Here is a 13,955-nt window from a genome sequence, read left to right as displayed (position 1 = left end):
TTGTTAAAATATATACACTGAAACTAATCTATCACTCTTTTCAAAGATTTCAGAAAGTTCCTTTTTTGTACTTTTGCATCTTTAGTGTCTGATGAAATGTGCCTTTGACAGATTTTATGAATTAGTGTTGCTTACACTTAGATGGGACCCTGAAAAAGTGAACACTGCGCTGTAACTTTCCTTTACTTACAGATTTGTCATACAGTTTACCAAACTGTATAGCTAACCATACTAATCTATATCTGAACTGATCATTGCGCATTATTTCTTTTACTGAAAAAATTTAATACAAAAGATAATACAGATAGGGAATTTTGTGTGGTTTCTGCATAACTATTTCAAAATATAACATTTGCAAACTTATACATTCAAACTGACATTGAAATTCCTTCAACACTCGAAGGAAGGACCGCCATGGAAAGCAGCTTTTATCTCCCCTACGTCAGCACAAGTGTTTGTGAGCTCTCACAACAAACCAGGCAAGAAAACGATCCTGGCTAAAATTAACACAGTATTTTTCTCCTAAATTTTAACCCAGATCTCTTCACCCATCAGTTTTACCATGTGGCAAAACAAATGCTTGCAGAGAGGGGAGGGAATAGAAGTAGAGACAAGCAGCAGAGAGCACCACTTCTTTCAGTGGCAGTCCTAGCTTTGCCTAAAATGGCTTTTTAAGCCAGTCTATGGAAACTGATAGGGCTATTTTAAGGGTATCTGATGATTAAGTATAGCACTTTTATTTTAACTGACAATGATGACAAAAGTTTTATATAAACTACATCAAAGCAGTCTCCTGTGACTAACAAAAAAAATTATATCTAAGATTTAGTATTTTACTGACAATATACAAATTTTGAGTTTGACAAGGCAATGAGATACATTTGAAATTTTCCAAATTAAAATCATGTATTTGATATTGTAGAGAAGCTTTGCAGCAAAGCAGAAACTGAATTTCTAAAACTTCTTCCTTAACCTCCAGCTGTCTTAAAGGAAGAAATATAATATTGAGAGTACAATTGTTCTCAACTTGTATTTAGCTGCCAATTCAATTTTAGGCCTGAAGAAGGACTTGTGTGCCTGAGAGCTTGCTTGTTGTTTTCCACCTGTATCTACTGGTTTAATAAAGGATGCTACCTCTCCCCACAAACCTGACTAAGTGAATTGACAGGAATTTTCTTTACAGCCTGGAAACCAATCACTATATAACTTGAACTGATGCACTGTAAAGAGGTACATTCACCTAGAAAATCATTTTGTAGCCAAAGTACTTCACAGGACGCCTCAATTCTCTGCCAGTTGCTAGCTGCCTAGTTTGGCTTAAACTTAACTGGATTTGTAGAATGGACACTTGTCCCCAGCCACGGCACACTATAATTAAAACCACTTCTTCAATAGTCAAAATTAGACATAATATACTGTCCTGCTCCATGGATGTAAGGTAGCACACCAAAAACACCTTTGTCTCTGTTAAATCCCTGAACTCCTGGTGTTCCGTTCTACACATATGCAAGCCACAGGCTATTCCTTCCTATATCGTTCAGAAGGTACACATTGATTTTAAAATTCTAGGCACTTCCACGTTCAGGACAGTGCTAGTGTTATCATCCAATAATATAACGTTACCATATCAAAACACTGTAGATGAAGCTGGCCTACATTTTATTACCCATAACCCCAAGAAGAGGTGGGAAAGAATATTTAAAATATATATATATTTTTATGAAAAATATATATGTTTTAAAAGCCCTTGGCACAAAAGCTGCTGCTGAGGCACTCTGGGACAGGTGCCCAGAACATCTCAAGTTCCAATAATAAGAAAAGCCTTCATTACGAGAAGAGGTCTGGACACACAAACACAGATGTAATAACAGAAAAATGGCTAATATAGACACAAATTTGTAGCCAGTTAAATTGACCATGACTTTAATAAGTAAGAGAACAAAAATTTGCACTGACTGACCCAAAGACTAGTGGTCAAAACCTAAGTTACACAAGGATCTTTTGAAAAAGAGACAACAGATCATCTTTAGGTCCTATATAGCCAGGAAAAAAGGCAAAGAAACACAGTTTCAAGGGTCAGTTCTTGAACTTGTAAGTTTTGCAAAAGTAGCCTTTATTGACAAGTTGTATTTAAAGACGTGGAAAGCTATCTTTTAATTGAACAACATTTCTTCAAGCGTTTCCATCCCAAGCACTGCACCATAATAATACCCCACATGCAAAAGTGATTTTTTTTAAATCAAGTTGCTATAAAGAAGCATACGTTTCATATACACAGATTATATGTACATATATCTATAATAGAGAAAAAAATACAAAAATGTGAAGAAAAAATATTTCTGGTTTAGTTGTTAAACATATAGTACTTCCAATTTTCCTGATGTATCAGTGAAGCCAATATCTGATCAAAAAGACCTTCAAACCCAGATAAGAGAAGGAAAATCTTGTCTGTCACTTCTGTAACAGTGGGAGCACTAACAAAGTATTCATTTTCATTTTAATTTAGTCCACAGTCTTAAGGTCATTCTGAATTCCTTAACAGCACTTCATAAAAAAATGAAACTTAGGAAAAAAAAAAAAAAACCCTGCTCTTAGCCTGAAAGTTATGCCCAAAACACAGATGTGAATTCAGTGAAACACACATGCATGACTTCAAAATTCTATTATTCCTATTGTCTAGGAATAGTATTGCTCACCAACTGGGAAAAAATAAAATAACTATTTAGTGTGAACACCTCAAAACTGTACTCCTCCCCATTCAATACAGATTTTGATTCAAAGTTTCTGTCAAAACTGTAGGTTCTTCTCCTGTAGCTGGCAATATTCCACTGGAGTTCTGAAAATACTAGGTTAGACTTGCACATTCAACAGACAGTTTTCAAAACTGCAATCGGACTACGAGGTTCATTTTGGAAGAAACAACTTACATGTACCTTGCTGCTTTGAAGCCTATGTTTTCTTCACATTCATAGTTAGGACATATTTAGATGTACTAACTGACTAGCCAAGACCACAATTCACGTTTTTCAATCTTTATGGAGCCACTATAGTGATGGGAACCATGTAATCAGATGTGAGAATATTTCTGATCTCAGAAAACTTTTTTTTCTACATCTCCACCCTAGGCACTGGACCAAATCCTAGGTTACAACAACCTTCTGGTCCAAAGACCACAGTGTTAACAAATAAGCTCTGCCAATAGTGGATCAATGCTTAACTTTAATCTCAATTTTCAGCACAGAGTTAAGAAATAACACTATTGTGCCACACAAATTGAATGACTTAATATTCCATATTTCCAGTGGAAAAAGGGATTAAAAAGATAAAAAACAGAGGTAAGCCTCACAGTCCCCCAGGACACTGTCAAACAAACTGAGAAGATGCTTTTATAGCAATCCCTATTGCTCATGAAAATTTAGCAACTTTACCAAGCACCAGTTACACTAAATAGGAAAAACACACATGAATTATATCACATAACAAAGCCTGAAGCAGTTTTTGCATATGAAACAATTTCAAGATTCGATCCATGAACTCCAGAAATGCATCTCTCTGCTTGTAAACAATGCTATCTTTTTAGTCAAGAATACCCTAAACCAGATCTACTTGTTCCCCCCATAAAACCATGCTTGCTTAAAGTGCTGGAACCCGTAGAAATCTTACAGTTTGCAACTAAAATTGTTGGTAATATTTCCTGCAATTATAATTCCACTTCAGACTGCTCTCCAACAATGCGGATGCATCTCATGCACAAATTAGCAGTTTACCGTTTTCATGTTTGCTCTGAAAGAGCGCACAAACGCCTAGACAAGGCAGCACGGTCACGAATTGCAAAAAATGGCTCCTGCTCTTTTAAGGAAAGGCAAGAAAGTAGTATCCCCATGCAGGTCTGCAGCGAGGAGGAGACATTTCAACCACCACCGGAGAACCGCCTGCGACGAAATGTTTACTTTAAGCAGCAGAAGTTGCGCGGAGGGCAGGGGCAGGAACGCTTACCTTCAACCGTTTCACCACTTCATCGTTGGTAATTTTGTCTGTGATCTCCTTCACCCCGGGAGGGTAGTAGATAATTTTACCATCGGCAGTCGGTTTCGGTTGGGTAGCCGGGAAGTCCATCCTGGTGCTGCTGGTTATAAACTTTCCTTCTCCACAGTCCTCTACCGGCCTCTATCGGTCAGAAAACAAAAGTTCAGCAGAATAGAAACGACTTTCTAACCCTCTTTTTCCATTTCTAACCCTCAATTCACCGAAGGCCCCGCTTCTCGCCGCGGCGACGGAGCCCCCCGGCCCCGCGGCCGCCGCCTCCCGCGGCCGCCGCCGCCCCCGGCGAGGCCCCCGCCTCCGCCCGCGACTCCGGCCCCTCGGCGCCTCCTTTCACCGCGGGGCTGCTCCAGCGCGACGCGATTAGTTTGGAGCCGCCGATTTTACAATGAAATTCGGGGCTCGGCCGAATGATGCCCCGCGCCCCAGCGGCCGTGGCGACCCGCGGCGGGGGCCCCGCGGCCGGGCCCATCCCGGCGCCCGCGGGGCTCCGAGGCCGGCACATAAGCCCCAGGGCCGGCAGACGAGGCCTAAACAGTTAGGCCTCAAAACTATCGGGAGGCAGAGGAGCCGACAGGAGAGGGGGCAGGGAGGCGGCGGCGCCGATCGCAAACAAAACCCCCCGCGGCCCCCGGCCCCCCGCCGGCCCCCCCGCGGCGGCGGGGCCCCCCCGGCGGCGGGGGCCAGGCCACTCTCCACTTTCCATTTTGTTCCCGCAACTTCATGTCCCTCAGCCCGCGCCCCGCCGCCCGCCCGCGCCCCGCCGCCCCTCACCCAACTCCCGCGGCGGGGCCCACAAAGAGCCCCCCGGCGCGGCGCAGCGCGCACACCCCCGCCGGCCGCGGGCGACGGGGAGGCGGGGGCGCGCAGGGAGGGAAGCGGGACCCGGAGCCGCCTTTACCTCATGCAGCTCCGGAAGGTGCAGCATTGAGTAGCCTCCGTGCCGGGTGGTGCTCGCCGCGCCGCCCCCGCCGGCCGCTGCCCCGGCGGCGCCCGCTGCCTGCCTGCTCCGCGGTGCGGCGGCGACTCCCGCTCCGGCTCCGGCTCCGGCTCCTGCTCGCGGAGGGCTGGGGGAGGGGGAAGGCTGCTCGGTGGCGGCGGCCGGGGAGAGGGGGAGGCTCCGGCGGAGCGTGCGCCGCGGGGACACAGTGCCGCTCTCCGTCCGGCCGCGGAAGAGCAGCCCGGGAGGAGGCTCCGCGCCCTGCCCCCTTCCCTCCCTGCCTCCGCCCGCACCGCGCCGCGCCGCCCCGCCAGGAGCCGCCGCGCCGCGCCGGCCAGCGAGGCCCCGGGCCGCGCCGCGCCTCGTGCAGGGCGGCGGCGGGCAGTACCGGGCGCGGCCGCCGCAGCGCTGCCTCCCGCTTGGCGCCAAAAGCCCCGGAGCGGCGCCGGCGCCGGGGCCCGGTACTAGCGGGCCGCGGACGGCGGCTGCTCCGGCCCGGCGGCTGCTGCGGCCTGCCCGAGCCCGGCGGGGCCCCTCCCGTGGCGGCGGGCGGCCGAGGCGAGGCCTGGCCGGGGCTGCCAGGCCGCGGCGCTGCGTGCGGCAGAGGGAAGCCGCTCTGCCCCGGGCCGGGCTGGGCTCTGCGGGCCTCGGGGTCGGGCCCTGCCTCGCCGCTGCCTCGGAGCGGTTTCCAGACGGCTTTGAACCCGCGTTTCCTGCCGACTTATTATTTTGTAACTGGCGGTGGCGAGGCCCGGCCGGCGCGATAAATAACGAAATAGGGGAAAGTAGTTTATGGTGGCGCAGTCTGTGCCGCGGCAGGGAGAAGTAAATAGCCCTTCTTCAAACGGATCGTGGAGAGAGCCGCTTCTGCATGCTGGTATCTAAATTTTTCTTCTTCGTTGTCAGCAGATGAGTTTCTCAGAAATTAATTTAGTTACAGATCTTCAGGAGAAGCTTGAATATGCGTGCTGAAGGAGCCCTTGCCAGTAAACTCAGAAGAGCCTTCCATGCAAAAATGTGCTTTGTAATTTAATATTCTTCCATATTTCGAGGAGGTGGAATATATTTTGAAAGTCAGTGGTGAAGTAGGATATATCTGTCCACTTTGAATCAGCGTTACATGTTAAGCGTGTCTGTGTTTATGTATAAAGTGTTTTCCGTATGCCTGCCCTCCTCGGAGAAGGTGTGTGACACCAAAAGATCATTTTTAACTGATCAAGACTAATCTAAGGTCTCCAGCTGATTGGTTTTTGGCTACTGACACCCACTGAAAGTACTGTTGTTCCCAGTTTTGAAAATCGCCCGTGAGTTGTCCGTAGAGGACACTACAGCGAGGAGGTCGGGGTGAGCCCGGGAGGGACCGGGCTCCTCGTGGGCTGGGAGCTGGCCGGGCCTTCGTGGCGGGGCCTGGCTGGGCCTGGCCTTGCCGTGCGCAGGAGGAGCTGCAGGGCCTGCCAAAAGGTGTGGGAAGGAATAAGCGCCACCGCTTACGGCCAAGTGTGCCGAGGTCTGCCTCGACAAGGGGTGAGAGGAAAAGCGTGCAAAGACTGAGGGTTTCTTGGGTGCTTCTGGAGTAATGTCTCTCTTAAATCTGTATTCCTTGTGTCCCTGCCGTGTTGTCCTGGGGGAGATAAATTGAAAACCTTGGGTGTCCATAGCCTATGTGAAACCCACTCAGAAGAATGATACTGAAAGCGCCTGAGGATTGCAAGAAATGCTTAAGAGATCTCAGACTCTGATTTGGAGATGTAGAAGGTGCCACACAAGAGGCTTGAATCTGGTTGTGAGTCCAGAGTTAGAAAAAATGGATCCCAGGCTTAAGTGACTTAGAGGATCACTGGATTGATACATTCACAGCAGACAGGTGATCATAAGAATGGGATATGGGATCTGATTTAAAAAAAAAAAAGTCAACACCAAGTATTTAATACTTTTTTCCTTAAAAAAAAAATCGGCCATTTAGATTAGATTTGCCTTAAAGCTGATGTTGCTAGACATGGTGTAATGTCTAATGGGGTAACAATGTACTCAAAACTACAGTTATCAACTCTTACTTGTTGTCAGTAAAATTCAAAAATATATACTGTCAAAACTATCATATTTTCTAGGAGTTTGGGGGTTTTATCTTTCACCTCTTACGTTAGGTAAGCTTCCCAAATCAGATGACTAACATAAGCAATTCATTAGCTGTAGATTCATTATTTTTAATGCACTTGTGTTAGCATAATAAATCAGAAACATCCTAGAAATAGATTCTGTTGCTAAAAAAAGAAAAAAATATATAAAAAACCTGTATGAATTGTCTGTGATTTAAAAAGAAGAGAGCATGTAAGTCAGCAAAAACGATACAAGAAATAGAGTTGCAGTGACCTTCACTGAATGTTTTTATGACCCAAATATAAAGCGAGGAAGATGTTAGTCGGGCTTCTAGTTTGGGCAGAACTGAAAGAGCTTGGGTGTTGTGTTACAGAAATTTAGCCTGAAATCTGAACTTCCTGGTTTTCTAATGTTTATTTTCAAGTAAAGTTGTATTCTTAAAAAGTGGCATTTCATGTATATCATTAATATGATCTACGTCATAATATTTTCTTCTTGTCTTGTAGTTACAGGTTTTCCATAGGAACTGACACCATCTTTACCTGGATAGTAAAGGTCATAAAGTAGGGAAAAATAATGAAAGGATAAGGGGGCTAGGCACCTACAACTTGCTTTTAGTCTAATTTAAGACTGAACAAAGTGCAGAGCCCTAGTGTGTGGTTCTAGACGCTTTTATTTTCTGCTGAAGAATATGATAAACTCTTGCATTCTAAGAAATAAATACTCTGGAACTAACATATAGTTAGATGTTGCAATGAAAGATTTCACTTAAGGCAAAAGCGCCAGCTGAAGTCTGCTCATTTAACTGAAACTTCATTTCATCCTGGGCAAGTTGTTCGTCAAGACCTACCCTGAAATACCCCTGGTTGTGGACCAAGATCTCTCTCTCTTCCTGCAGACTTCAGAAATAGTGACGTTAGCAATTACTATGGAGTAATGTTTGAAGATTCCTCACTTTCGGGATTTTGTATCTGGAGTAGACCACAGGAAAAGTCATGAAACACCTCAGCAGAAGGCTGAGTAATGTGTTTACATTAGATTTCTGCTTTCACAGATATGATTAGTCAGCAGTGTGAAAAATTTGACCACTGCTCAGCCTTGATGTTGTTGGAGTCCTTAGACATTAAATATAGATGCAGTTTTACTGCTGGCTGCTCCATTACTTTGCTTTGTCCTCTGACAGTAATTTGTGGTATCCCTGCAAAGCCCAACCTTGCTGGTATACCTAGCTCCACAGCAGGAGTATTTTGCCAACTATTAGTTTAAAACTGACAGAGGGATCTTAGTATAGCCATTAATTCAGATACTATCTGTCAGATGTATATGATGTCCTGAATAAATCTCAGATAAATTATGATCAGGCCAAATTGTTAAGAGAGGAGTAGGTACAAATTCTCTAATCATGCGATGATTAGGCAGTGCTCCATCTTTCCCCAGAAGAGAAGCAGCGGGACACATGCTTCTGCACTGTTTGAAATTCTAAAAGGCTAAAACAAAGCCTGTGGTTCTGATATCAGACCCAATTAAGGGAGGTATGAATGACCACTTAACTGCCAATTAACTTAAATATATGCATGGAATTTCCAGAATGTGCAAACATAAAAGCTTCAGATAATCTCACTTGTGGTACTCTTAATCTGGATAGTCCAGAAATCTCCTTGCAGATATGTTTGCAGCCGCTAGTGTCTGATTTGTTGCCTTTCCTTGTTTGACCTTCACCCTTCTAATTTCAGCATGCAGCTGAGCTCTGACTTGGACTCTGCTTTTTTTTACAGCTGTAGCCAGATTCACATGATCCCTTGCGTTTTAATGGATGACTCTGTCTAATAATAAGACCCAATCCTTTCATCTTTATCCAGATTTTACTGAGTCCTTACCTGGACAAATTTCCATTGAAACCAATGGATTTAGTTTAATCTTTGGAATTTTTCATGTATTGATATATTTTAGACTACCATTGCAAGTGTAATTTATAAGCAGACTAAAACAAAGGTGCTGAACACTCTTCTGGAGCAAGTATAGTCCACTTCTGTTTTTTCCTTTCTCTATATCGTGTCAGGGGAGGGTAAAGGAAACTAACAGGAAAAGAAGAATGTGGCATTATTACTGGTAGGAGAAATAATGCAGCACAAGGTTTTCAGAACAAAACGGCTTTCAGGTGGAACAGAAGATAGTATCGAGTGTTTACTTTTAGCACGGAGAATCTCTTAATTCATGTTGATTAAGGTGAGCTATGTGCACATTTCAAGGAACACCTTAACGGTTGTCCTCGGGTCTTTGCTAGTACAGTAAGCATGAATGATCAAGAACTGAATAGTTATATCAAGACACCATTGTGTATCATGAACTGCAGAATAAGTCTTATCTGCCAGTCACCTGGGTGAACAAGTAAGAAATTCTGTCTGGTGGGTTAGCAAAGCACTTCCTAATAAACTCTGCTCTTGAAAGGTCCTGCTTTGTAGAACAAGGTAGTGGAGTGTGGTCCTTTGGTATTGTATTTTTTTTAAGGAACAGTCAAATAGGTCAAGAGGAAAAATATCATCATTACTTGTTTTCAGCTCTAGCATTTTGTGAGTTTTCAATATCTACTAGGTTGCTTTTTGGCATGAGGATAAATTGATCATGAATAGATTTTTTTTCTGAAATCCTATTTTATTTCAGTAATATAAATTTTTCTTGCACTACACAAGTTCTTTTGAACTCAGTGTAAATTAAGCTCTAGAAAATCATTTTATTGTCCTCAGTTTTGCAAAGAAGCTTTTTCTTTGATCTTTTTGACTTTGGTATTAGTCTCTGTTTCTGGTCTTCTTTACTCCATATCTGTGTCTACCTGTTGATTTTCTCACGTACGTAGTTGCACACAGCTGCTCCAGTTAATATAGCCTCTAAGTTTGCTGTATTGTTCTTCAGAGAAATCCCTGAGGTTTCTAATCAAACTTTTCAGTGTACTGCCATCTCAGATAACAGCACCTAATAGTTTTAACTACCTATTTTTATAAAAGAATTCTTGTTTTTTACATTTGTTCTATATTGAGAACAGTGGTTACACTGACCTGAGTGAAGGGCGTGTTTCATCACAACGTGGGCTGCCATAATAAAAGAGCCCCAAAATATATCCGATTCCAGAGGGTATTTGCTGTGAAATTACTCTCATCGAGGAGTAGATCAGGAGGCATGTTTTGTCCTGAAAACAGAGACTTGCACATGTCTCATAAGCTACATTGATTGGCAACCAAAGATAGGAGGAAAAAATCTCCCACCTGTATGTGGTAAATGCAGCAGATGGTTTTAGAAGTAAGTTGCTTTGTTCAAAGCAAAAATCCGTACAAGGTTAGAGGAAGACCTGTGTGCGTTACCTCTTGAAGATGGTCAGCTGGAGACACAAAGGGCTTCTTTGGAAAAGAGGAGAGAGACTCCGAAGAGTCATAGTTGGGGAACCAACAGTTCTGAATAAAGAGAAAGTCCAAATACTCTATGGATAATTTTCTCCTCAGAAACTGATCCCTCATCATATTCCATCTAAGTGTTATTTTCCTTTGTTTTTTGGTAAAGAGGGTTTTTCGTGGGCCATCTGAAAATGTCCTTATTTTCAGTCACACATGGAGATAGTGCAGTTATACTTGCCACTAGATTTTATGGTACCAAGTCACATTTAGAAATGAGTGCTGTTGAGGTCACATAAGAAATTTGTGCATACACTTGTAATTTACAAAATACTGTATTGACAGAACAATTACAGTTATGTTTCCTTTGTTTGCAAGTTAAAAAAAATCAATTTATTAGCACCTGTATATTGGTGATACAGCCAAATTTTTAGAAGCCTCCTTGATCCATTGCTAGTATTGAGCATTCAATAACTGGTGAGAGCAATCTACTGCATATCGTCTATCCACCTCCTTTCTAGATGTTCTCTATTATGCTGACTTGTCACCATTCATTCCATAATTACTTTCTCAAGGTTATTTCCATCTCTGCTCCTGATGTGTCCAAAGCACATACATTTACACCTATTCATTTCTGACAGCCAAGTCTACTTTTCTCCAATAATATCTTTAAAATGACCATTGATCTTTTTTTCTGTCCAGGAGATATTCAAGAGTCTTTGCTTGCACCACATCTCAAAAGCTTCAATTTTCTTCCTGTCACTATCAATAATTTCTTGGGATTCACATTCATTAAGTTGGTACAGCAAAAATTAAGCCTTTCACCAGCCAAGTCTTTCTACTTTTTGAGATGAAATGTTTTTTTCAGGCTTTTATAAGGGAAGCCATGGCTGAATCAACTATTCTTCAAATTCCATGAGTTTCTTTTGGACAGATTCTAAATAGATATATTTGATCCCAGGTAATTGAATTCATGACCAGTCTCTGTAGCTAGACTGTTAAGTATGAAGCTAGCTTATGTTCTGTTTTTATTAAATAGAATGTAAAACAAAATAACTTTATTAATTATTTTGTTTATAGAACATTCAAGGATAGTCTGTATTTTTCATTATCTTTCTATTGGCTCTCTAATACTTGTTACACAGCATAAGCAGTTATGACAAAGCATTATGTCATCAGCCAAAGACCACTTAAAAGGAGTCTATTTCAAATTCAAGTTTTCAATTTTGTAAAATCCTTCCCAGATTTTTTTTTTTTTTTGTGGTGTTGTCAATCCAGGCTGCATAGAAATCTGCAGTTGTAAGAGCAGTGTGTGGCACTTACTTGAATAACCAGGCAATCATAAACAAGGTAGATTTGAGGAACTGCTGAGTGGATGGGATTGCTAGTAGAGGAAACGCCACTGAGAAAACTGGGAAAGTTTGGTAATGTATTTAGCCCATGGCAGCTACCTAGTGGAGGGAAGATGATTTGAGCACAGCCCCTTCTTCCCCCCAATTAGATGAGAACTGGCCTATGATCTATTCAAAAATGGGAACATATCAATCTGTGGTACTAACAAATTACAATTAAGAGATTTCAAACATGAAATGTTTTATGGAATTTGCGATGCTATTGCTAATCCTTTCACCAAGAAAATGCCTGCTGCTTGCAGTAAAGGAAAGTGTGATATGAAACTGTATAAATATGAACTTGAAATGTGAGGAGAGGGAATTTAGCATTATGGTGAAAGAAAGATGTTTGATGAATGGGTGTGAAATCTCAGAGCTGTAGTCTAATGATGGGGTCATTTCACAATGATGGATAAATGTGCGGTGTACTATTCAGAATCTTAAAAAAGGGTTGCATTTATCATACTCGGAGGCTTCAAAGTGTTTGGGTATGACTCTGCGAGCAATAGAATCATTACAATTTGCCTTTGAACAAAGTCAGGAAATATATTGATTGTTTAGGTTTATGCTGCTAGGAAAGCAGATAATGATGATTCAATCAGTGAATTCTGTGAACTGTTTGAGGGGACATTCATTAAAACACTACACCATATAAGCATTTGGGAACTTGAATATGAAAGCTGCAAGTTCAAACCCTTGTAAAGAACAATTTGACTTTATAAAATAAAATCACTTGAAGTCTGCAACTCTTGTCACTTCATCCTTATGATTCTACTTCAGTTAATGTATTAGATGTTTGCATACATGCAGGTTGGCAGGCAGCATGACAAAGGAGCACGTTGACAATATAATGATAGAGCAGCATGGAATTGAATTGAATGTTAGTGGAAGAAGACTTTCCAAAATTCAGAACATGTGGCAAACCACTGGCTGTATGCATTTAGCATAACATTAAAACTTACAATGCTGTTCTGTATGTCTGTTCCCTCTGGCCCCTACTCTAGAATCAATGAAAACTATATGACTTTTGTCCAGAATGGTATGGTCACAGGTGAAAGTGGAAAATGCAGAAGAAAGTGATGTTTGGAATAAAAAGGGAGCTTTCATGTTTGAAGTTGGCAGTGCATAGTATTTAAGAACAACAACATTGGTCAACAGAGAGAATAACTGAGGTTATTTGAGCCAATATTTGAATGGGTATTTAACAAAGCGGACAATCAATGGTTTGGTATCTAAAGAGAACATAGACTATCAGGTATTGAGTAGACACCTCCAGAAGTAGACTAGACAAGGGAAGAACAAATACAGAAACAAGAAAGGCATAGACTCAAGAAACACGAATGCTTAAAAATACAGAAATTCTGTTTACAATAGTCAAGATTTCCATGATGAATAAAAAGAGCCCATGTTGGCAGAGTGATCACTGAAGGTGATGATATTAAATGCCAGCAGAGGGATTACTGTTTGTAAAGTAGTCTGATATGTATCCACTTAGGAATTCTTCTAACATCTAATACCACTATTTATATTCTATCTGAATTTGGCAAGGCAGCTCGTGTGCTCTGTGTAATATACTATAACTACACTGTATCAAGCACATAATCACTTGCCTTCTTAAATATATCTCTGTACTGTTCTGTTCATCTTCAAGACCCTGCACGTTTATAGCTAATCATTTATATTTTCAGTTAAGAGCATTCTAAAATTATAGACTTTGTTTCTCAGACCATTAAAAAGGCACACAGAAGTCTTTTAGTCAGGATGTGAACACTTCAGTTACCACTTTATATTTACTCCATTTTTGCTTATGGAATGCCATTGATATATATCTGATCAGTATTTTTTTAAACTTCATTTGAAATCTGCTCAGCAGCCATCTGTATGCAAGCATGTGGAGAAGAAAGCTTCAGTGAATCAGTTTCTTCTTCATTCATTTTTAGTATGATTTAGCTCTTACACTGCCTGAGGCTCTTAGACTTGTATCCTTGCATCAAAAACTACATCAATGCATTCTCTCACACAGCTTGATAGTAAAAAATATTTGAATGAAAAAATAAGTTCACAATCCTATCGGATTCTGCATACAATAAAATAGAACAGAAT

General features: G+C 41.9%; 1 protein-coding gene and 1 long non-coding RNA gene across 4 annotated transcripts in view; one reads left to right on the top strand and one right to left on the bottom strand.

Moving 5' to 3' along the window:
* PDS5A (PDS5 cohesin associated factor A) overlaps nucleotides 1-5,235 on the bottom strand; it is an 81,783-nt gene extending 76,548 nt beyond the window's left edge. For 2 of the 3 annotated variants that reach the window (XM_064511262.1, XM_064511263.1), the window contains exons 1-2: nucleotides 4,943-5,235; nucleotides 3,997-4,167 (exon numbers count right to left, since the gene is read on the bottom strand). In XM_064511262.1, the coding sequence (XP_064367332.1) occupies nucleotides 3,997-4,167; nucleotides 4,943-4,969 (198 nt within the window). In that variant the 5' untranslated portion in view covers nucleotides 4,970-5,235. Of the gene's footprint in view, nucleotides 1-3,996; nucleotides 4,168-4,815 lie in introns of all 3 variants that reach the window. The other variant, XM_064511264.1, reaches the window with a different exon arrangement.
* Nucleotides 5,236-5,283: 48 nt separating this feature from the next.
* On the top strand, nucleotides 5,284-12,598 carry LOC112979520 (uncharacterized). The gene is made up of 2 exons (XR_003258192.2): nucleotides 5,284-5,858; nucleotides 7,585-12,598. It is a non-coding gene; the product is annotated as an uncharacterized LOC112979520 (long non-coding RNA).
* Nucleotides 12,599-13,955: the final 1,357 nt, after the last annotated feature.

This window comes from Dromaius novaehollandiae, chromosome 4 (assembly GCF_036370855.1).
Source record: "Dromaius novaehollandiae isolate bDroNov1 chromosome 4, bDroNov1.hap1, whole genome shotgun sequence".
Classification (NCBI taxonomy): Eukaryota; Metazoa; Chordata; class Aves; order Casuariiformes; family Dromaiidae; genus Dromaius; species Dromaius novaehollandiae.
This window is presented reverse-complemented; position numbering and strand designations above follow the sequence as displayed.